The 22,765-nt window shown below is 47.5% G+C and overlaps 1 protein-coding gene across 7 annotated transcripts in view; it reads left to right on the forward strand.

Annotated features, from left to right (window-relative positions):
- FLNB (filamin B) overlaps positions 1-22,765 on the forward strand; it is a 143,162-nt gene that overhangs the window by 110,752 nt on the left and 9,645 nt on the right. For 2 of the 7 annotated variants that reach the window (XM_045493338.1, XM_045493341.1), the window contains 13 exons: positions 2,331-2,402; positions 3,108-3,210; positions 3,800-3,940; positions 7,380-7,508; positions 8,574-8,747; positions 9,908-10,066; positions 10,354-10,557; positions 11,832-11,984; positions 12,091-12,213; positions 14,770-15,036; positions 15,881-16,018; positions 17,043-17,158; positions 21,329-21,461. In XM_045493338.1, the coding sequence (XP_045349294.1) occupies positions 2,331-2,402; positions 3,108-3,210; positions 3,800-3,940; positions 7,380-7,508; positions 8,574-8,747; positions 9,908-10,066; positions 10,354-10,557; positions 11,832-11,984; positions 12,091-12,213; positions 14,770-15,036; positions 15,881-16,018; positions 17,043-17,158; positions 21,329-21,461 (1,912 nt within the window). Of the gene's footprint in view, positions 1-2,330; positions 2,403-3,107; positions 3,211-3,799; positions 3,941-7,379; positions 7,509-8,573; positions 8,748-9,907; positions 10,067-10,353; positions 10,558-11,831; positions 11,985-12,090; positions 12,214-13,924; positions 13,992-14,769; positions 15,037-15,880; positions 16,019-17,042; positions 17,159-21,328; positions 21,462-22,765 lie in introns of those variants that run through there. The other 5 variants (XM_045493339.1, XM_045493342.1, XM_045493340.1 and 2 more) reach the window with 3 other exon arrangements.

A 22,765-nucleotide genomic window follows, 5' to 3' on the forward strand; every position in this document is an offset into this window, starting at 1 on the left:
TCTTCAAAAAATTTTTCTTAAGCAGTCGTGACCTTATAGAGTCCTAGAATAATCTCTAGAAATCCAGAGACCCTTGGCTCTAAGAGTTTTTAAGGAACCTTATTGGCCACCAAAGTATCTGTCATGCTAAGGGTCTTAAGCAATATCCTGGCCTAAGCCCAGCTCAGAAAGATACACTTTGACAAAAAATGTTTGTAAGTAAAACATCACATTTTTTATTCTGCTTATTCTTCCTCCTTCCTCCTCCCCATCTCCATGGCCTTGAGGAGAGAGGTTCCTGATGCCGTTATGTCTGCAGACTTGACTTGTATCCCAGGACACAAAGTACCTCCAGTTTTGTTTTGGAAAGATTCAGATTTTGCATAGGTGCGGGAAATAGCATGTCTTTTGAATAGTAACACCTGGTGCAAAGGGAAACCATTATGTGGGCCTCTGGGCCAGAGAATGGTGAGGTTCTTTAATTTTCAGCAAGTGACTTTTGGACCTTCCTCTGATTATGGAGGTTCTTCAGCCAAGAAAAGATTAGAAATCTCATTTGACCTTCAGAAAACCAAGCATTGTTGGCCCTTTTGCAGGTGAGGTATAGGAACAAGGCTCAGGCTCAAGTTCACTGAGCCCAGAGTGCCTGCTGTGGACAGCCACCAGGTGCTATGGGTCTCCCCTTACACAGTGTCCTTTGATGCCACGGGCAACAGCGGTGCTCAACCACAAAGTTCTTATAAGTCCTCTGTGACTTGGCCCCACACAGCCTGTGAAGCCCCTTCTCACGATTTCACTTTATGTAGTGATAGAGAAGAGACTACATTCCAAAGAGAAGGCCACGCCTCCCATCCAAACAGTCTGTAATCTATTGTAGCCCTTTTTCCCCCTTTCCATAGATATTTGTTTATCTGTAAACATTCTGCCAAGAATCTGGAGGCTCCTTTTTGTCTCAAGGATGTAAGCCCTTGTCAACTTTGAGCCTGTTCATTTGGGAGTGTTTTTCTCCTTCAATAGAAAAGGGTGAAAAGAAATGCAGCTAGAGAGTTTATATCCTTATTTCCAGAGAAGGGCCCCAGTTACAGTTTTAAGAATCCGTTTTAGTCTGTAGCGGGTTTTATCTGGTGAATTAGAATATATAGGCATCATGGAAGAGTGGTCCCCGGGCCTTGCTGGTGCAATGAGCTAGGCAGAAAAGGGCAGTCACCCACAGTACCTGGTTTGGGTCTTTATTCTCCTGTTCCAAGCTTTCTCCAGCCTTACCTAGATAGACTTTCTTTGTATGTGGATTCCCTGCCTCTCTCTACAGACTTGTGGCCAAAAGGACATGAACACACAGTACTGCCTTCACAGCTCATGTATCAGGGAGGCCCAGCAGACTGATTCAGTTAAATACATCATGAAGCCAGCTTATCTGCTCATCACTGTTGAGAATGGATTGAAGGCCATAGCGTGGCCATTGAAAGATCGTCCTCCTGGCCAATTTGCCCCTGCATGGCCCCACGGTATAAGAGAGCCCTAGAAGATGGGGAGAGGGCTGTTTCAAAAATTGAAGCCTTTTTAAATGAAGTCCCCTTTCCGCAGATGCCAAAATACAAAGGAGTAAAGGCAGGCATGTAGGCCTTCCTCCAGGGGGTGGCCTTCCAGTTCATTGTTGACTGTGGTAGAAGATGATCCCTCCCTTATCAGGTCGATTGGAACATGAAATCTGTGGTTTGAAGCAAAAATGAGCTTATAAAGACTTTTAACACATTAAGACCATGGACCCTTACCAAATAACAGGAGACCACTTTTCCAGTTTCATGCCACGGAAGTGACTAGTGTTCATCTTTCCCATTTGCACAACACACACATCAACTTCATGCGTGGGGTCACATCATACACATTGCTTTGTAACTTGCTTCCGTCCCTCAGGGTGTCATACGTACCCTTCCACATTAATTCATCAGACTTGGTAGCTTCTTCAGGTGTACAGGTTTACATAATTTACTTACCTGACTCCCTGCCAGTTGGACGTTTTAGGTTAGGTCATGTTCTCATGACCATCAACAGCTGTGGTAAAACGCCTTGCATACATCACTTACCTGTGGACTTGCCTGCTAGCATGTCGATAGGCCTGCTTCATAGAGGTGGGATCGTGGGTTCAAAGGGCATGTGGATTTGACCTTTGAAGAAAGGGTCCCACTCGCTCTCCACAAGGGGAGAAAGAATGTAGGCTCCCGCTGGAGGGAGTGGCTCCCTGCTGTGCAAGACGGAGCAGATGGGGAGGAAGCCAGCCTCAGGTTGTAGCATCTAAGTAGCAATGTCCCTTCAATGTGATTCCCAACTAATCTCCATTTGCCACTGACCAGGCCACAGATGGGGAAGTCGAGGCCGTGGAGGAGGCACCGGTAAATGCATGTTCCCCCGGATTCAGGCCCTGGGTACACTTTTTTTTTTTCTCCTTTTTGCGTTTCTGTGTTTACTCAGCCTTCATTTCAGAAAAGCTGCAGCCTGCTTCTGGGGATTGCTTCAGCCCTCTGGGTGTCCTGGTCATTGGTTTGTCCCCCACTGATCAGTCCGTCACAATGATCCCCGCTTCCTCTGTAATGAGACCCACCCGTGTCATCGTATGCGCTCCATGAATCTCCAGCCGTCATGTCTGTGATCACGCTCGGTGTAGCCTGTCTCCACGGTTCAGAGAAAGATGGGCCATCCTCAAGCCCTCCTGCTGACTCTCAGCCGCCACTAGCACATTTGGTTTCTGTTCAGGGGGAAAGCCACCCGCTGCTACTTTCTGCCACTTAAAACGCACCTTCTTTTCCAGGCCACAAGCAACTAAACCTTTCCAGGTGGAGCCTCTTGGGACTCAGACATTGCTGTCTCTTACTTTTCCACTGTCCCGTGAGCACTGCTGGGAATTTTACAAGCAAACTGCCTAGTGATTTTTAGCAATTGGTCAGCATGACTTCTCCAGTCCTTCAGGTCCTGCTCTGGCCCTGGGGGCAGCTAGACTAAGCCCATCCTGTACGTCCCCACACCCCGGCTGCACTAGCTTGCAAAATTCCCAGTTGCTCTCTGCCCTCTGCTGTTTCATTGGCCCACATGGTTGTCCACTTTACCCAGTGACCACTGCTTCCTGTTTTTAGGTAACCGAAGAGGCCTATGTCCCAGTGAGTGACATGAACGGCCTGGGCTTTAAGCCTTTCGACTTGGTCATTCCATTTGCGGTCAGAAAAGGAGAAATCACCGGTAAGCACTGTCATGAAAGCCGCTTTGTTCTCACTGGCTTGCAGTAGCTTTCCAGAAGGGTGTCTGGGAGGTGGTTCCACCTGTCCCCGACACCTGGGGTCCTGAACCTAGCACCCCTGTTTCTTGCTGTGGGGGATCAGTCCATGAGCCCCTGAGATTACGACTGTTGGGTTCCTGTCCCTCCTTTTTTCCTGCCTTCTCTTATTCTTGCACCTTTCCAGATATGACATTGACACTGAAGCCTATTGTACAAGAGTTTCTTTCTCTTCTAGCCTCCTTTTAATGCCTCATTCTCTTTGAGTTGATACTCTGCTAATTCTCCTGGCCTTGTGGTCTTTTCTAGTCTTGTGTGAGCTTCTCATTTGTCAGAACAAAAGTAAAAAACTCTTTACTTGAGTTGCCTGCTGCATTTATAGAAGAAAAAGGGAACAAAATAAAGGCAAACGTGTCTGTTTTCCCATTGTGGATCTTGGATGCTTCAGGCAGCAGTGAGTGCTCTTGCCTCTGAAGGCCACCTGGGCCTTTGTGCTCAGCTTCTCCGGGGAAGCCCCTGGTGGGCTCATGGCGCTCTCTTCCTGTGCTCTAACAGGAGAGGTCCACATGCCTTCTGGGAAGACGGCCACGCCTGAGATTGTGGACAACAAGGACGGCACAGTCACCGTCAGATACGCCCCCACTGAAGTCGGGCTGCATGAGATGCACATCAAATACATGGGCAGCCACATCCCTGGTGAGTCAGGCTCGGCACCTTGGCCAGCACTCCCTGCAGGACAACAAGACTTGGGCCTGAATGTCTGGGAGGTTTGCAGAGACGTTCAGTTGGCTGCTGTGTGGGAAACAGTTCTCGGTGGCAGAATCGGGAAGGTAGTGTCGGTGTCCCTGTGAAACCAAACAGCCCGTGACCCCAGCAGATCCAGCCACTCTCCAGAAGAGACAATGCAGCTAAGCATCCTGGGTCACAGTTCAGGCCCTTAGCTTCATGATTGTCTTTGTCACTATGCCGAGTGTGGCCACAGGGTGAGCTGGGAGAAAAATGTGAGGCGCACGAAGGGACTTTCCAGCCTGGCCTACAGAGCCCTATGGAGTGTGGGGTTTGGGGGCGGGAGAGAGAACAAGCTGCTTTATGTTCACAGTGCCCTTGACAAGGAAATTCAGCTCAGATTTTGTGTCCATCAACCAGCACAGTGTTATTCTTTTTTTTTTTAATTGTTCAAATGGTTCTCTATTTTTAAATTTAATATTTTGAGTAGGCAACATCTCTACATAGTTTAAAAAATGATGTGGGGAAAAGTTTCCTTCCCACCCGTATCACCACCTGACCTCTCCTTGAACCTGACTACTGTTAATTTTTTTATGTTGGATATCAGAACATTTTTAAGACTCTATAAACAAATGGGAAATACAGATTCTTTTCAAAAAAATTTTTTTAACATCTATTTATTTTTGAGAGACAGAGAGCGTAAGTGGGGGAGGGGCAGAGAGAGAAGGAGACACAGAATCCAAAGCAGGCTCCAGGCTCTGAGCAAGCTGTCAGCACAGAGCCCGACACGGGGCTTGAACCCCCGAACCACGAGATCATGACAGCTAAAGTTGGATGCTCAACCAACTAAGCCACCCAGGTGCCCCTAAATTTTTTTTAGTGTTATTTATTTATCTTGAGAGAGAGAGAGCACAAGTGGGGGAGGGAAAGAGAGATTGAATCCCAAGCAGGCTCTGCACAGTCAGCACAGAGCCTGGTGCGGGACCTGAACTCAAGACCCATGAGATCATGACCTGAGCCGAAATCAAGAGTCGGACGTTTAACTGACTGAGCCACCCAGATGCCCCAGGAAATATAGATTCTTAAGCCCTTTCCCACTTATGCATAAATAGTAGCATATACTACACATGGCTCTGACCTTGCCCTTTCCAGTCTAACTGTATATCCAGGAGAGTTTTGCGTGTCCTAATGATAGAGCATGTCTCACCGTTTGGATAAACCATGATAGATTTCACCCTTTCCCCCCATTGGAGAACATTCAGGTTCTTCTCTCCCTTTTGCTGTCGCTAGTCAGGCTGCAATGAATGGCCTTTATTCCATCATTTCACTCTCATGAAGGTATATCTGTGAGATTTAGTTCCCAGGGTAGAAATTGCTGGGCACAGGTATAGACATCTATCATTTTGATCGATATTGCCAAATTGCCCTTCAGTGGGGCTCCCCCAATTCAGACACCCACCAGCAATGTAGACCAGCACCTGCTTTTCCACCAGTTTGCCAATGGAATAATAGGCTGTCAGATTTTTGGATCTTGGCCACACTGACAGTTCAAAAACCAGTATCTTTGTGTTGCTTTATTTGTATTTCCCTTGTGAACGAGAGTGAGCAACTTTCTGTATGTTTAAGGACTATTTATATTTTTCTGTGAACTGAGCACTTATTTCCTTGGCCAGGTTTTTCCATTTGGCCATTGGCCAATATTCTGTATTGGCTTTGTCATAACAGTTTCTGAGAGCAAATTAAATATTAGAGAGATTAGCCCTTTGTGATAGAAGTTAACAAATATTTTTCCCAGCTTGATATATTTGTTGTGGTTCATGCATACATGTGTGCATAATGTTCGTTTAAAGTGAAAACATATTATTTACTTTTATCTAAATATTCTAAAGATGCAGATGTAGAGAAAGTAAAAAAAATGTCTTCTCCCATTCCCTTCTACTTCCACTGCTGGGGTGTGTATCTTTCCAGATGTTTCTCTCTGTGCCTACCTACATGCATACGTAAATTTGTTCTTCCAAGGAAATGAGATAATGGTATTAATATTATATAGCAACTTGCCTTTTTCTCTTTTTTATTTTTATTTTTAGAGAGTATGAGAGAGCATGAGCAGGGGATAGAGGCAGAGGCAGAGGGGGAGAGAGGGAGGGAGGAAGGGAGGGGGAGAGAGAGAGAGAGAGAGAAAGAGAATCTGAAGCAGGAACTCAGCACAAGCCCTACACAAGATTTGATCCCATGACCCTGGGTTCATGACCTAAGCTGAAATCAAGAGTCGGATACTTAACCAACCGAACCACCCAGGCGCCCTTCCTTTTCCTCTTTATAATGAGACACATTATAGATAATCTCTCAAGTATAATATACACAGATCTCCCTCATTGTTTGTTTTTTTTAATGTTTATTTTTGTGAGAGAGAGAGAGCCCGCTCATGCACACACATCCATGGGGGAGGGGCAGAGAGAAGGAGAGAGAGAATCCTAAGCAGGCTCTGTGTTGTCAGCACAGAGCCCAACATGGGACTCAACCCCATGACCCTGGGATCATGACCTGATCTGAAATCAAGAGTTGGACACTTAACTGACTAAGCCACCCAGGCGCCCCATTCCTCATTGTTTTTAATGAACTGCACAAGTAGACCAATGTTTATTTAACTGACCCCCTATTGTTGGACACTGCAGCCTTTTCCTAATTTGGATCTGGGCACTGTGGAAATGAAGTCCTTGTACAGGACTGGGAGCAGGGTGGGGAGAAAGATTTCTAGGGATACATTCCTAGGGGCCTCACAGGGCCTTATATTTTGAAAGCATGGTAAATGGCCTTCCCAAAAGACCTTTCCAGTTGTGTTCCCTCCAGTAGTGGGTCATTTTTCCACATGGTCAGATGTTTCCTCCTTATTGGTTAAGTTGAGCTGCACTGCCCTGCTTGGGCCCCCCTCTAGACTGGAGCAACCTTGGGATTGTTTTTCTTGTGCAGTGATTGAAAAAACGGCAGCGAGTAGACCCGTTGGGTGTCCCAGCATGGTGAACTCTACTGGAGTCTCCTTTTTTTTTTTTTTTTTTTTAATTTTTTTTTTAATGTTTATTTATCTTTGAGAGACAGAGTGAGAGTGAGGGAAGGGCAGAGAGAGAGAGGGAGACAGAATTTGAAGCAGGCTCCAGGCTCCGAGCTGTCAGCACAGAGCACGACACGGGACTCAAACTCACGAACTATGAGATCATGACCTGAGCCAAAGTCGGACACTTAACCAACTGAGCCACCCAGGTGCCCCTGGAGTTTCCTTTCAATTTCTACCTCTGTGTAGGAGATAACCAGCCTTGCTTGCTATTAGGTGAATGCTAAGACACTGGTTGTCCAAGGTATGCATTTGTCCCTCCATGAGTCCCCCTCAATTTTGTGTTCTTTGCAAACCCAGAGAGCCCGCTCCAGTTCTATGTGAACTACCCGAACAGTGGGAGTGTTTCTGCATACGGTCCAGGCCTGGTGTATGGAGTGGCCAACAAAACTGCCACCTTCACCATCGTCACCGAGGATGCAGGAGAAGGTACCGTGTGGTTATGTGGTTTTATGCTTCTGGCCATCCATTTGGAGAGTTAGGTGGACACATTTCCAGGGTAGCTTTTGTTTGTTTGTTTGTTTGTTTGTTTGTTTGTTTTTGGGAGGAGAGAGAGAGAGCGTTAAGGAGCAGGGGAGGGGCAGAGAGGAGGTGGAGAGAGAGACAATCCCAAGCAGGCTCCTTGATGTTAGTGTGGAGCCCACCACGGGGCTCAACCTCACGAACTGTGAAATCATGACCTGAGCCAAAATCAAGAGTCGGACGCTTAACCAACTGAGCCACCCAGGCGCCCCGTTTTTCATAAATGTCTTATGTACAGCTGCTCTGTCTTACCCAAAACAGAACTTCTGAAGTCCTCTGTGTTCTGATCGAAATCAGATTGATTATATGAAATGTTTTATGTGACTTGCCTGAAATTTAAGCATGTTTTGGGAAAATGATGGTTTTGCATTTGTTCTATCTTGCACATGTACAAATATCAAGCGGACTGACTACATGTGTTACCGCCCATTCCAGATAAAGCTCTATGCCTATGACCATTGTCATCGTGGAGACTTCTAAATTTGTGATTCTTTTTTTTTTTTTTTTTTTTTTAAGATTTTATATTTAAGTAATCTCAACACCTGATGCAGGGCTCAAACTCACACCCCTTACATCAAGAGTCACACGCTGCACCTACTGAGCCAGCCAGGCGCCCACCCAGGGATTTTCAGGATGGTATCCAGTGCCAACCAACAGGGCTTTGTGTGTGTGACTCTCCCATACGCATGATTGGTGTGTAGGATGCTATTCCTTTCACGTCCCAAGTATCCTTAAGAATAGAGAGAACTTCAGGGTCATTTGTAGTGAAGAAATCAGATGGTGGAGTGTCTTTCCAGTGGACAATTTTACCACGTGAACTGCTTTGTTCTGACGTGCCCCTGGCCTGTGGCTCCTGTGGCATGTCAGTCTGTTGTTCCTCACATGGGGACTGCCCTGGATGAGGTGTGATCCCTGTTGAAACAAGGAATCTGTGTCTCCCTAAAGGTTCTCCTTCCTTCCTCCCATCCACAGGGGGCCTAGACTTGGCTATCGAGGGACCTTCAAAGGCCGAAATCAGCTGCATTGACAACAAAGATGGGACATGCACAGTGACCTACCTGCCCACCCTGCCAGGTGACTATAGCATCCTGGTCAAGTACAATGACAAGCACATCCCTGGCAGCCCCTTCACGGCCAAGATCACAGGTAAGGTCACCTGGCTTGCCGGGGGGCTTCCCGGAGGTATGGGGAAGTATAGCTGCCCTAACAGCCTCTCTCCCCATCAGACCAGCAACAGGAGGCTAGGCCTCTACATGGAGGTTTCACACAGACTCCTTAGGAAGGAATTGGGGTGTAAAGTCACCATTGGGTTGGCCTAATTCCTCCCTTACCTGGTAATCCAAGGAAAACCAAGCAGTGCCATTCGGAGGGCACTTTTTTTGTGCCAGTCTGACTGCAGCCTGCAAATAGCAGGCCCTCAGATAGAGGCATTCAGATACCTATTACATGGCTACATGGACCCAAAGATGCCCTTCAGCATCACTACTAGATAGATTTTCTCTCCATTTTACAGATGGAAAAACTGACGCTTGGAGAGACAGTGGCTTAGCCAAATTTGGACATGTGTATTCTGGGATTCAGATACACGTTATCTGATTCAAAGCCCACACTCCTAATGTCTGTTGTGCTGGCTGTGTTCATATCACGCTATCAGTGGGTTAAAAAGGAGATATGAGGGGCACCTGGGTGGCTCAGTCAGTTAAGCTTCCGACTTCGGCTCAGGTCATGATCTCATGGTTTGTGGGTTCGAACCTTGCGTTGGGCTCTGGGCTGACAGCTAGGAGCCTGGAGCCTGCTTCAGATTCTGTGTCTCCCTCTCTCTCTGCCCTTCCCCTGCTCTCTCTCTGTCTCTCTCTCAAAAATAAATATAACAAACATAAAAAAAAATATTTTAAAAAACATTTAAAAAGGAGATAGGAAAAATGAGGTTCTTATCCCTAAGTTGTTTAGACCTGTCTATTAAGCAGTCAGCAGTCTTGTGTAGAAGATGATGAGTGCTCACCTGAAGAATGCCTGAGACAATGGCAGACAGGTGACAGGTGCCTCCCACTGGCAAAGACTCCTTTAAAAAGTGGTCTGAGAAGACTCAAATTTCCAGTGCCTGCAAGTTCCCTTTAACCAGACATGATTAGCAATCATTCATTGTTGGTTAGGTCTGCTTATTGTTCAAGACAGGTCTTTTCAATTAACTTTGGGTAATTAATTCTCACCTGATCATCTGTAAATGGCATGTGGAATGAGGGCTCCAGAGAGCTGGGGAGACCCACATGTAACAAGAGCCGCATTTGGGGGGGGCTGTTTCCCAGATGACAGCAGACGGTGCTCTCAGGTAAAGCTGGGCTCTGCTGCCGACTTCCTGCTTGACATCAGCGAGACTGACCTCAGCACCCTGACGGCCAGCATTAAGGCCCCATCTGGCCGTGACGAGCCCTGTCTCCTGAAGAGGCTGCCCAACAACCACATCGGTGAGCCCAGGCCACCTTCCTGGCTGGAGCTGGGTGGGAGATGGGCATTCCCCCAGTCCGGTCCTGGGCAACTGGTAGCACATTAGAGTATGAGGTGATAAACCTTCTGGGTCACACGTGATAACAGTCTGAGTGCGATTCTGCATGGCGATGTCGACCACGCTCTTGGATGCTGGCGAGTCAGGAGGGAAGTCCTGCTTCCCTTCTTGTGAGTGTGTCTCCCTCCCCCCTCCTCTCCTTCATCCTGTTCTCCCACCTTACAAACCTGAAGCTTTGCTCTGGTACAGGCATCTCCTTCATCCCCCGGGAGGTGGGTGAACACCTGGTCAGCATCAAGAAGAACGGCAGCCACGTGGCCAACAGCCCCGTGTCCATCATGGTGGTCCAGTCTGAGATCGGTGATGCACGCAGAGCCAAAGTCTATGGCCGTGGCCTGTCAGAGGGCCGGACTTTCGAAATGTCTGAATTCATCGTGGACACAAGGGATGCGGGTATGTGGGGATGCTCCCAGGAAAAGGCCCAGAGCTCACGGGAATGATCTTTTTGCTTCTTTTCGCTTTTCCATCCTACCATCTTCCTTTTCTTTCTTAGCATCTCTCTGTGTGTAGGTCCTTATATGTGCGTTATCATTTAAGTCCCATGAGCCTCAGTGAAGTGGGAATTATATGCATTTTCTAGATGAAGAAACAGGCTTCTAAGAGTTAACGGCCTATCTGCTTCTGGCATTTGAACCCAGAGTCAAAACAGTTCACAGATCTCTGTCATTATGTGTACTCCCGTCATTCTCTGCAGCTTTTCCAGGGTCTCCTCAACTCAGCCCAAGCAAAGGAGGTTGGTCCAGCTGGCCAAGATTGTGTCAGCTGAGGGATGCTTTCGTGGAAATATGGAATCTCTTCCTGTTCCCTCTTTAAAATGGTTTGAATTTGGTTGGCCCTCTCCAAACTATGCCACATGACAGTATCTTCATTTTCTGCCTTCTTGAGTGATGGTCACATTGGTGACTTCTAGACAAAGTCACAGTCCCACGGAAGAGGCTAGAGACTTTCTGGTCCTGGTGAGTTGATGCTCCTTGTTGATTCTTCAGGTTGTTAACCTTCAGATCTGCTGTCTTAATGGTTCCCTGGCTGGACATCTGAGGCACCTTGGGAGCAGTTTAAAAATTCAAATTGTCAGGCCTACAGCCGGTGATTAATACATGCCGTTCTTGGAGGCGTGTGGCCAGAGTGGCTTTCCCAGTGGCTTCTGTGGGACAGGTGCTCTGTGGGATATTAATAGATACCCTTGAGAGGCTGCAGGTGGCTGAGCCAGTTGAGCGTCAGACGCTTAGTTTCAGCTCAGGTCATGATCCCAGGGTCATGGGCTTGAGCCCCCATGTCAGGCTCTGAACATGGAGCCTGTTTAAGTTCTCTCTCTCTCTCTCTCTCTCTCTCTCTCTCTCTCTCTCTCTCTTGCTTCCTCTCTCCTCGCTACCCACCCCTCTCCCTTGCTTGCTCACTCTCTCTCTCTAAAAAAAATTAAAAAATTAAATGGATATCATTGAGAAAAGAGTTCTATGGTCAAAGCCACGCTCAGCAGGGTTTTTCACTACAGGATTTCTCAGAGCTTTTAACCTGCTCCTCTGTCTGGGGCTGCCTACGTTACTGTCTTTCTGACATCTGGAAATAGCGGTTCGCATTTCCAGAGCCTGATGTCCTTGCTGCATGCATGGAGCCCCCCCACCCCCAGTGAGTTGCAGTCCCATCAGCTCTGGGCCACGGTGTTGCAGGTTATGGTGGCATATCCTTGGCTGTGGAAGGCCCCAGCAAAGTGGACATCCAGACAGAGGACCTGGAAGATGGCACCTGCAAGGTGTCCTACTTCCCCACTGTGCCTGGGGTTTACATCGTCTCCACCAAGTTTGCTGATGAGCACGTGCCTGGTGAGTCTGGTCCCCTCTGCCCTCCCCGTCCGACACCTAGGTTTTCTATAAATGCTGTGCCTCAGCCTATCTGGGCTGCTCACAAGGGTCTTCTTGGTTCTTGCAGGGAGCCCGTTTACCGTGAAGATCAGCGGAGAGGGAAGAGTCAAGGAGAGCATCACCCGTACCAGTCGGGCCCCGTCTGTCGCCACTGTCGGAAGCATCTGTGACCTGAACCTGAAAATCCCAGGTGAGTATGAGTTGTTTAGGGGTCAGGGCGGTAGGCGCCATTAGAAACCACGTCCGGGTGTGACCTAGAACATACTAAGTCCTCTATGGGTGACTGCTTTTAAGTAAGTAAGTATTGTATTTATTTATATTTTTAATACTGTTTTCACAGAGCCCCACCTGAGAAAAAAAATCTGCTTACCTGCCACCTTTTTGCTCTTCTGAATGAAAATAGCTTTACTGTGTCACATGGGGGGAAGATAAATAAGCTTTTAGATTTGAATTTACTCTCTGTGGAATAGAGTCAGGTCAGTGAGAGAATTGACCCTGCTGATGCCAATATTTCGAAGTATTTCAGAAGTGTCAGCCTTATGGCATCCTTCCAAAGTTAGTTCTTCCCTTCCATCCCTAAAATGAGAGTGGAGACTGGGTGGGTGGGCCACATTCAGCCCTTTGGCCGTGAACTGTGTAAACAGACACTTCAGTCTGTCTGAATGTGGCCTGGGGTTCCTTCTATAAAGAGACGTCACTGTGAGTGCAGATTCTGAGGGTCCTCTGCCCAGAGGCTGGCACACACTATATTGTTGGACAGATCCTGTGGCACGGAATATCTATAGAGTCTTCATGAAGACTCATGAAGCTCGTGATGTGATCTGGAGAGGGGGCCGTTTCTCCTACACTGCATTTCCCCCTTTTCCGAACTTGTCCCGTGTCTACTTACCTTGCCTTCTGAGCAGTCATTGGCGGGTGGCAGGTTCTTCCTGGGCAGAGGCGCAGTCATCACATGAGAATATGGGGAAAGCCTCATTGCTGCAGTGTCCACACAGAATCACTTATTAGAAAGAGCTAATGCCTTGTGATCGTGAAAAGTTCACATGTTCAAAAACGAGGAAAGTAAGTGTCACCTCATCCCCCAACAACCGGGGGCATGGGGAGGTTGAGGTTCACATCTGAGGCCCGGAGCTGAACCCTGATTGCCTCCAGACTCATGAACACATGGGGTCAGTTTCAGATCACACTTGTGTCCTTGTTACACACCATAGTCCACGTCAAAAAAGATACTTCCATATTTTTAGTGAGTACATGAGATTCCATTCCATGTCCAGATGCACCGTCCTTCATCGTATAGTCCTATTCCAAGTACACTCTTTTCCATCCCTGGGTTCCAACAATCGGCGCTCTGGAACGAACGTTCTCCACCATGTGCTCAGGCGACCTTCATGTCGGATGGATGTCCCAGCGTGGGACTACTGGTCTGATGTGTTTCAAAAACTGCTACACCTTGGCAGACTGCCCTCCAGAAAAAGGATCAGTACCCGTTTATCCATTCCCCCACCAGCACTGGGCACGGTGTTTGGTTCCCACTTTGATCATTCTGATGGAAAATAAGGGGTCCAGTTTCCAGCCTCATTTCTTGGGTCACTAGGGACATGGACTGTGTTTTCATTTGCTTTACATTTCTCGTTGTGCAAATCAGCTGTTTGTTCCCTTTGTCTGTTTCCTGAGGAACTAGTGTGGTCGATTACTCTATCTAAAGACTCTCTGGCTCAGTTCCTATTTGCTGTGATCAGCTACTTGGTACCAGATGACTCTGGATGAGACTCACTCTTCCTCTCATTACCTAAATGGTCCCCTGTTGTCAGAGGACAGCTCACGAACTTCCAGATGTCTTCCAGACCCAGGCCATGTGGGGTGACCCTCTCCTCAACCCCCCTTCCGTTCTCTGTCCTCAGGGCTCAAAGTCATGGCTGCTCAGCCCAGATCGTGTAGGGCTGGCGAGCGCGCTTCATGTGGCTCTAGGTGATGGCATTACTTGGTCACCCAGCATGCGGTGTACCTGTCTCCACCACGTCAGTGCAGGCACAGTCACTGGCATGGCATGAGCACGTGTCAGGTGCAGCAGACGTGGTCTGCTTCCCAATGTTGGTGACCTGAGACGTCACTTTCTGAAAGCACGGCCTCTGGTATTTGATTTGCTCAAAGCTTTGCTCACGCATGGTTTCCCTTTGCCGTTGTGACCAACAGGTGTTCACCTTTTTTCTCTAAATGCATTTTTGTCTTGTTGCCTAAAAGAAATGCCAAAGCTTCTTGAAAGTACGGGGTGATGTGTCTGGAGTTTTCTACCCTTACCCACCTATGGAGAAGAGCCTCTATAAGCATGCTAGATGGCCACATACCACATTTGGCTTAGAAACATCTGAGCTATTGTAGTTTTTATTTACATGCTGTAACTGTCAGCCCCAGACTCTGGTTTGAAACTGCCATGTGGAATTAGCTCCATCCAGGAAGACTGTAAAAGTACTTGGTGGGGCAGAAAGTGTCACTGTCCCTAGAATGTTCTCTGCACTAGGTGGCCAGAGGGGCCCTACTGCCTCCATGCTGGCCACAGCCTCCCAGGATTTGAGGGAGACTGGAGGGTAGGTATCCCGGCTGAATGGGAAAAAGCCTGAGCATCCCACACCCCTGGGCTGCACCCGCCTTGCCAACCTCTGCTGCCTGTCCTGCATGTCCTGCTCTGTGTTGGTCCCTCACCCTAACCCTGCTCTCTCTACCTCCCCAAACTCCTGCCCCCTTTCAGAAATTGACAGCAGTGACATGTCGGCCCATGTCACCAGCCCCTCTGGCCGCGTGACCGAGGCAGAGATTGTGTCCATGGGGAAGAACTCGCACTGCGTCCGGTTTGTGCCCCAGGAGATGGGTGTTCACACAGTCAGCGTCAAGTACCGCGGCCAGCATGTGACCGGCAGCCCTTTCCAGTTCACGGTGGGGCCACTCGGCGAGGGGGGCGCCCACAAGGTCCGTGCGGGAGGCCCCGGCCTGGAGAGAGGAGAAGCAGGTGTCCCAGGTGAGCATTCGGGCAGGCTTTTAACTTGGGTAGAAGACAAGGGGCCTGGCGGTGTCAGCACCCCACACCCTTCACCCTATTCCAGAGAAAGACTCAGTGTATGTGATTCCGATGGTGGTTGTTAAGGGGCATTCTTTAAAACAAGGCTTCTGTAGGGGCGCCTGGGTGGCTCAGTTGGTTAAGCATCTGACTTCGGCTCAGGTCATGATCTCACAGTTCGTGGGTTCGAGCCCCACGTCAGGCTCTATGCCGACAGCTCAGAGCCTGGACCCTGCTTTGGACTCTGTGTGTGTCTCTCTCTCTGCTCCTCCCCCACTCACGCTCTGTCTGTCTCTCTCTCTCAAAAATAAATAAACATTAAAAAAAAATTTTTTTAAACAAGGCTTCTGTGGCTAAACATGTTTGGGAATGGCTCGCTGACCCAAAGCTAAACAAGTTTCTCACGGGGGCACTCCGCGGAGCCTATATCATGACTGAGTGTGTGGGCGTCGGAGTGAGGAGCAGACGGACGAAGCTCTTTGTAGAGCATCCTTCAACACTAACATTCCGTGGAACACACTAGAATTCTACAAAACCTATTGTAGTGGTGGTTGCTGGCGGGAAGATCTACAGGGACAAAAACGGAACATTCTCATCTTTTTCTGCCTTAGTTGGTGTGTTCAAAGATGTCTCGTTTCTTATGAACTTAATGTTTTCATGGGTGGTGCTTGGGAAACATCAGTGATTCCTTCCCTTAGGGCCCTGCTTGGGGTTAAAGAAAAAGGCAGCAAATGTAACCCAGCATTGTTTGAGCAAGAGGGCCTATCTGGGGCTCAGTCACTAACCAGGTGTTTCTTTATCTCAGCTGAGTTCAGCATCTGGACCCGGGAAGCAGGCGCTGGGGGCTTGTCCATTGCCGTTGAGGGCCCCAGTAAGGCCGAGATTACGTTCGATGACCATAAAAATGGATCGTGCGGTGTGTCTTACATTGCCCAGGAGCCTGGTATGTAACCAAGGACCAGCTGAGGACGTTTTCCTTGTAGGGGGATGGTTAGATTGTAAGGAGCAGAAACCTGTCAAGCTAGCTCAGTGAAAAGAGGAATTTGTCTGTATGGGCGCATGGGAGCATCTCCTAGAAATCATGTCAGACCTCCAAGGGGCAGGAATTCTTGTTCTCTTGTCCTTCTTTGTTGACCTCTCTGCCTCCAGCTTTCATTCAGCCATGTCATTCTTTCCACAGACCAGCCTTCTCCACCCATCCTTGGCCACTAGCTGTTGTGGCTTCTCTGAAAGAGTGGCCTCAGCATCTGAGCTCCCTTGAGCGGCAGCTCTTGGCCTTTTGTGTGCCATGGATCCCTCTGGGCATAAAACCTACGGGGACTGTTCTCAGGATAATGTTTTAAAACATATAGAATAAAATACATTGGATTTTAAAGGAAATCAATTATACTAAAATGTAGTTATCAAAATCTTCAAGAAATGTGTAACACAGCAGCAGATGGTTATCTTCCCATTAATACATTAAATCGTAGGATTTGGTGATGGTCTATTAGCTACCGCAATTTCAAAATAGTGGTAAGTATAAATGACATGTCAAGTTGTATGTAAAACTGTAAAGTGAAGAAAAATGTCTGTGATCTTTGTTGGTGACAAAGTCACAAGTGCTTCTAATGTGCCGTGGTTTCTTGTTGACATTTCTAAAGAAAGGAAATGCTACATTTTAGCTCGAAGTTAGTGAAAATAAAGATAAAATTTTTGTTTCCCCATTCAAGTTTCATGGGTCTCCTGAGCTGTATACACAGGCCATTGGAGAGGGCCCAGGTTAAGAATCTCTGCCCTTGCCCAACTAAGAGAATCCTATTGGCTCAGCTTCAGCCAGGTGACCTGCCCTCAACCCAACAGCCATGGCCACGGAGGGGGGGTAGGATCTCTTGGAAGACATTTCAGTCCTAGCAAAGAAGCAAGAGACTGCTCTGGAACCACCTTCTCAGAATCTCTGAAATGATGGGACTATCCTGTCCCCACAGGTAACTACGAGGTATCCATCAAGTTCAACGATGAGCACATCCCCGAAAGTCCCTACCTGGTGCCAGTCATCGCGCCATCTGACGACGCCCGCCGCCTCACTGTTCTGAGCCTTCAGGTGAGACGCAAGGAAGCATCCATCTCATTGGCCACAGGCTGACCAGTGAAGCCCTGGACTCCGGAGGCCGCTTCAATCCCCTCAGTCAAGGGCCCATCCTGGTTTGACCGCACATGCTGCCAACTTATAGGGGAGATTTCCCATGGCAGAGTCAGCCCCCGCCCCCACACTGAGGACAGGAGACAGTTGGGGCAAGTGAACACAGAGCCACAGTCAACGAACACCTCAGCGTTTGAGAACAAGTTTGTTTTTTAAATAGTTATTCAAGAGAAACAAAGGAGGCCTGTTAATAATTGGTTAAGCAATAAGGAGGGCTTTCAAACAGAACAAACACAAGACTAACAGTCCATTGATGTTTTGCCTACTATTTTTGGCTTCCTTTTTGTCAAGTAAGTCAATTGTGATTGATTTTACTACGGTGATTTATTTATAAGTGTGCAAGGCACTGTGTAAGAACTTCATCAGTATTACCTTGTTAAATCCTTGCAACAGCCTGGTCAGTAGGTTTCTTGACCCCATTTTAAAGATGGAAAAACCAAGGTATAGATTGGTTATGGCTACCAGGAGCCAGCTAATATGAGGCAGAGTGAGGTCTCTGTGGCTCCACAACCTGTGGTTTTAACGGTGGCCTCCTTAATCCCCACCCTGGCACGGTAGCACGTGATTACTGTCTTAAACAGGCTCTTGAATTCAAGGTTGCATTAGAGCCGGCAACCAAACTAAGAACCACTAGAGATGCCTTTGGGTCTTTGAAAAATAACTAGGTGTCTCCATCAGGAGTAAGCAATTCGGTTGAGGAATAACACCACAATCCCAAAATCTGATTTTTGGTTAAGGGGCTTTCCAACTAGCTTTCAGCTACCCCCCGGTTCTTAAAAATACTGAATGAAAACCCAGTCCTGTATCTCAGGTTGGTGATGTCATCGGATCTAGTTCCGTGCATTTGGTTTACATTTCAGATTCTGACCTTACCCTGAGGACAATTGGAATTGCTAGTTGTTTGAGATATCAGGGAACCCAGACTGACCCCCAAACAAAAATCATGGTCCACAGATTGAAGAGGCCTCATCTGGAGCATACCAAGGGTGCTAGCTGGTCACTGTGGTGTAGATGTTTTTCTTGTGTTTCATTTAAAGGCTTCTTAACAGAAGTTCCTTTTGTGGCCGACTTAACTAAAACCTATGGAGGGAGATAAACCCAGCATTTGTTGAGGGCAAAGAACTGCCCTCATGCATCTCGAAGATTTCTTTCAGATCTTCTGAGGTGTTTATCTCTCTCTTGAGGATTTAGCGGCAAATGGATTCAGGTAATGTATATGGTTCTGTTTCCAAAAACCTGGTTTGGAGAAATCTTCTCCAGAAAACTTTTCTGTAGAGTCCTCTCAACACAGTTAGGTCATAAATATTTGAGTAAGTGTGCAGCAGGCTGTGTATCCGTCAGGCGTTTGTAACCAGCTGCTACGGTAGAAGGGACGAGTGTCAGCTTGTCCTGTTTTTCCTGGGTCACTTGGTGCTGAGTGATATGTAAATTATTTATCGGAGATTTGCTCGAGGCCTGCAGGCCCACATCTGGTGCTGGTTAGGAAAAGAGAGGCATGTATTGTTTTGTCCTGCTTTTAAGACTTTTTAGAAAATTGGAGTCGGCTGACATTTTGTGGAGGAAGGGTTGATGGGCTGGGGGCAATCTGGTGATCAAAGATTCCTTAATTTTGGGTGCAGTCCTCGCTCCCCAGTCTGTAAGCTCTGGCACAGCACAGTGTAATAGGATGTTCTACAACAATGGAAATGTCTCACATCTTCCCTGTGCAATGTGGTAGCCACTGGCCACATGTGGCTGTTGAGCACTTGAAGTGTTGCTAGTGTAACTGAGGAACCAAATCTTTAACTTTATTTAATTTAACTGATTTAAATGTAAAAATATATAGTCACGTGTGGCTAGTGACTACCAAATTAGGCAGTGCAATGTCAGTGCCTCGTTACAAAGATGTGGTCCCGGGTCAGCAGCCTCGGTATTGCCTGGGAATTTATTTATTTATTTATTTGTTGGTTTATTTTTAATTTTTTTTTTTAATATTTACTTACTTTTGAGAGGGAGAGAGAGAGACACAGAGAGACAGAGCGAGAGCAGGGGAGGGGCAGAGAGAGAAGGAGACACAGAATCCGAAGCAGACTCCAGGCTCTGAGCTGTCAGCACAAAGCCCGATGCGGGGCTCAAACCCACAAACCGTGAGATCATGACCTGAGCCAAAGTCAGACGCTCAACCGACTGAGCCACCCAGACGCCCCTCGCTTGGGAGATTTATTAAAATCCTAGAATCTCAAGGTGCCTGGGTGGCTCAGTCCATCAAGTGTCTGACTCTTGATTTCAGCTCAGGTCATGATTTCAGTTTGTGAGTTCAAGCCCTGCATTGGGCTCTGTGCTAATAGCAAGGAACCTGCTTGGGACGCTCTCTCTTCCTCTCTCGCTCTCTCAAAATAAATAAACTTAAAAAAAAAAGACATTTATGAAAAAAGGAAAGACAAATGGTACCATTCAGCAGTCTAAGTTTTGAAAACTGCCCTGGGGGCACCTGGGTAACTCAGTCAGTTAAGTGTCCAACTCTTGATTTCTGCTCAGGTCACGATCTCATGGTTCATGAGCTCAAGTCCCAAGTTGGGCTCTGTGCTAAAAGCGAGAAGCCTGCATGGGATTCTCTCTCTCCCTCTCTCTTTGCTCCTCCCTGCCTCTTGTTCTCTTTCTCTCTCTCTCTCTCTCTCTCTCAAAAAAAAAAAAAAAAGAATCCTAGACTCTCAGGCTGTCCTCAGACCCCCAGACCTACTGGATCAGAATCTGTATTTTAACAAGACCCCCCCCCAAGTTCTTCAATCACACAGTGAGGAGTGGCTGTCCAATCAAGTTTATATCAAAACTGCTAACTTGTAAAATTTTGCAGTTCAGGACTGGCCAATCTTAAAATATCTTAAGCATATGGGACACCTGGGTGGCTCAGTCGGTTGAGCATCCGACTCTTGATCTCAGCTCAGGTCTTGATCTCAGGGTAGTGAGTTCAAGCCCCACACGGGGCTCTGCACTGGGCGTGGAGCCTACTTTAAAAATATGTATCTGTGTCTTAATCATCTAGATCTCTAATCCCTTCCTCCCAGAGCGTGGAGGGTGAAACTTACCCAGTGAAGAGTGAAAGCTATCCTTTTCCCTATTGTGTTTTCAGCGGGGTACAGACAACTTCTAAATGCTTATTAATATTTAACGATTTTTTAGTCTTTCTGTGTATAGGTCGGGCCCTGTGCTGAGTGCTTCAAATGCATAACTTTATTTCATCCTCACAGTAGCTCTCTGGTATATATTTGGTTATTGTGCCCATTTTACAGATGAGGAAACCAAGACTCAAAGGTTAAACAACTTACATAGCCAGGAAGTGGTAGTCACCTAGGTCCTGCTGATTCTTAACCATATATAGTCCTTTACAAGTTTGTTAAACGTTGTCTCCATTCCTACCCTTGAGATAAAAAAGAGCAATGACATAAAACTTTGTTCATGTTGGTGACTACATGGTTTTGTCAGCTGCCAGGCTCCTCTTAAAAGGGGGCCCTTGGGGCATCACTTAAGTGTCTATTTTGGCTCAGGTCATGATCTCACCTTTCATGAGTTGAGGCTCTGCGTGGGTAGTGTGGGGCCTGCTTGGGATTCTTTCTCTCTCCCTCTTTCTCTGCCCCTCCCCCACTTGTGTGCGCATGTTCACAAGCTCGCTCGTGAGCTCTCTCTCTCTCTCTGTGAAAATAAATAAACTTCAAAAAGGTGGGGCGGGGGGTGGGGTGGGACTTCCTTTTTGACCTGGAAGACACTGGGTTTTCTGGTTGTCCGGGTCTTGTTTGGGATGCAGAAACTATATAGTTTTGTTAACCGGATGACTGAGTCTCCGAATCAAGTAACTGTTTCTTCCAGCACGAATCAAGGCGCTAGACCACCCCACTGAGTGTCTCTACTGTCTTCTATTTAAAACCAGGAGCGTGCAACAAGCCACCTGCTCTTCTGTCGTCACATGTTATAAGGATAAACCTTCTGGGCCTATTTGCATGAGAACTGTCCCCTGGAGTCCCGGGTCGGGTCAGTGTATGCCACCAAAGGCCAAACACCAAAGGCCGTAACCTGTTTAATGTATTAAATTCTCAGGAATCGGGATTAAAAGTTAACCAGCCAGCCTCCTTTGCTATAAGGTTGAATGGGGCGAAAGGCAAGATTGATGCAAAGGTGCACAGCCCGTCAGGAGCCGTGGAGGAGTGTCATGTGTCTGAGCTCGAGCCAGGTAAGCCAAAGGCAGGGCGTGCAGGTCCCGGCATCTGCACCTCCCCGAGGCACATTTCTACAAATGTGCTCCCCAGCAGAGGACTAATGAACCTCACGGAGGCCAGCCAGCCTTCAGATTCCCTTCTGCTGTTGTTGCCAGGCGTTGTTTACAAATCAGGGTATAAACATTTGCCAGGGACAGGGAGATGCTTTGGGATCTAGCCTTCCATTTCTTTTTTCTAAACAAATACTGCTTTATTTTCGGTTGTTTTTCAGATTCCTTTCACATTACATTCAATTGTGATTTTTTTCTCATATTTTAACAAAATCTTACAGATTTTTATTACGTTATTGACCTTATGACATGAGTAAGTACCATTTGATCTCACTTTACTCCGAGGGAAAGGTGCATTGAGGTTCATCCCTAAATTTAAATTTCAAAGAATCTGCGTCTCTAGTATGCTTAATAGCATAAGATTTTCCCGCCTGCTCCCTTGATGTACAGAATTCTCTGACATAATCAACGTTAACTAGCCGTTTTGCCAGGGAACATGTATTAAGTGTGAGAGACTTGGCAAGACGGTAAGGCATGATGCCTGCCCTCGAAGAGGGGCTCAGAGTGGACTGGGGACCTGGCCAGAAGCCTGCAGTGCCCTGGAGAGGACCCCAGGTGGTCACCAATGCCACAGGAGAACCAAGAACCAAATGGCAAAAATGATCAGGGCAGGAGAGAAAAATAGTTTCTGTTGGTGAGGCCCAGAGGGCTTCTCAGAGGAAGTGACAGTGATTGTGGGCCCCGAAGCTTAAGGAGGAACCCTGTGATCACTGCCTTTATTGGGCATTTGCTGTGTGCCCTGCCACATGTACAGTGAAGGTAGACATCTGGAGAGTTGGGGGGAGAACAGGTCTGCCTCCCAGGTGGGAGGGCTTCATGGAGGAAGGGGTGTTCAGGCGGTGCACGGCGGATGGATATTCTCCGTGTCCATTTCAGTTGACAGATTATTTTGCCACATGCCGTGACCCAAACACACAGTGAAAAACCTGGCTGTTGCCCTGGCGGGGGGCACCTGCTAGCTTAGAGTTTAATTCAGAAGCTTTAATGCCGGTTAGAACCAACTTTTTTCCCCTTCAAGCGGCCAAGTAGAGCAACTCTGTGAGAAGTGAGCTTTTCATAAAGCAATCTCCTGAGACAGACACCAGAGAGGATGAAACCTAGAATTGGAGATTTGGATGCATTTCCCAAAGGGTTGACAAGGGACGCAGAAATAGGCCCCCATCTGGTTTTGAAATGCAACATACTGGGTGCCAGGCTTCCAGTAGAGC

The sequence above is a fragment of the Leopardus geoffroyi genome, chromosome A2, assembly GCF_018350155.1.
Source record: "Leopardus geoffroyi isolate Oge1 chromosome A2, O.geoffroyi_Oge1_pat1.0, whole genome shotgun sequence".
Taxonomy (NCBI): Eukaryota; Metazoa; Chordata; class Mammalia; order Carnivora; family Felidae; genus Leopardus; species Leopardus geoffroyi.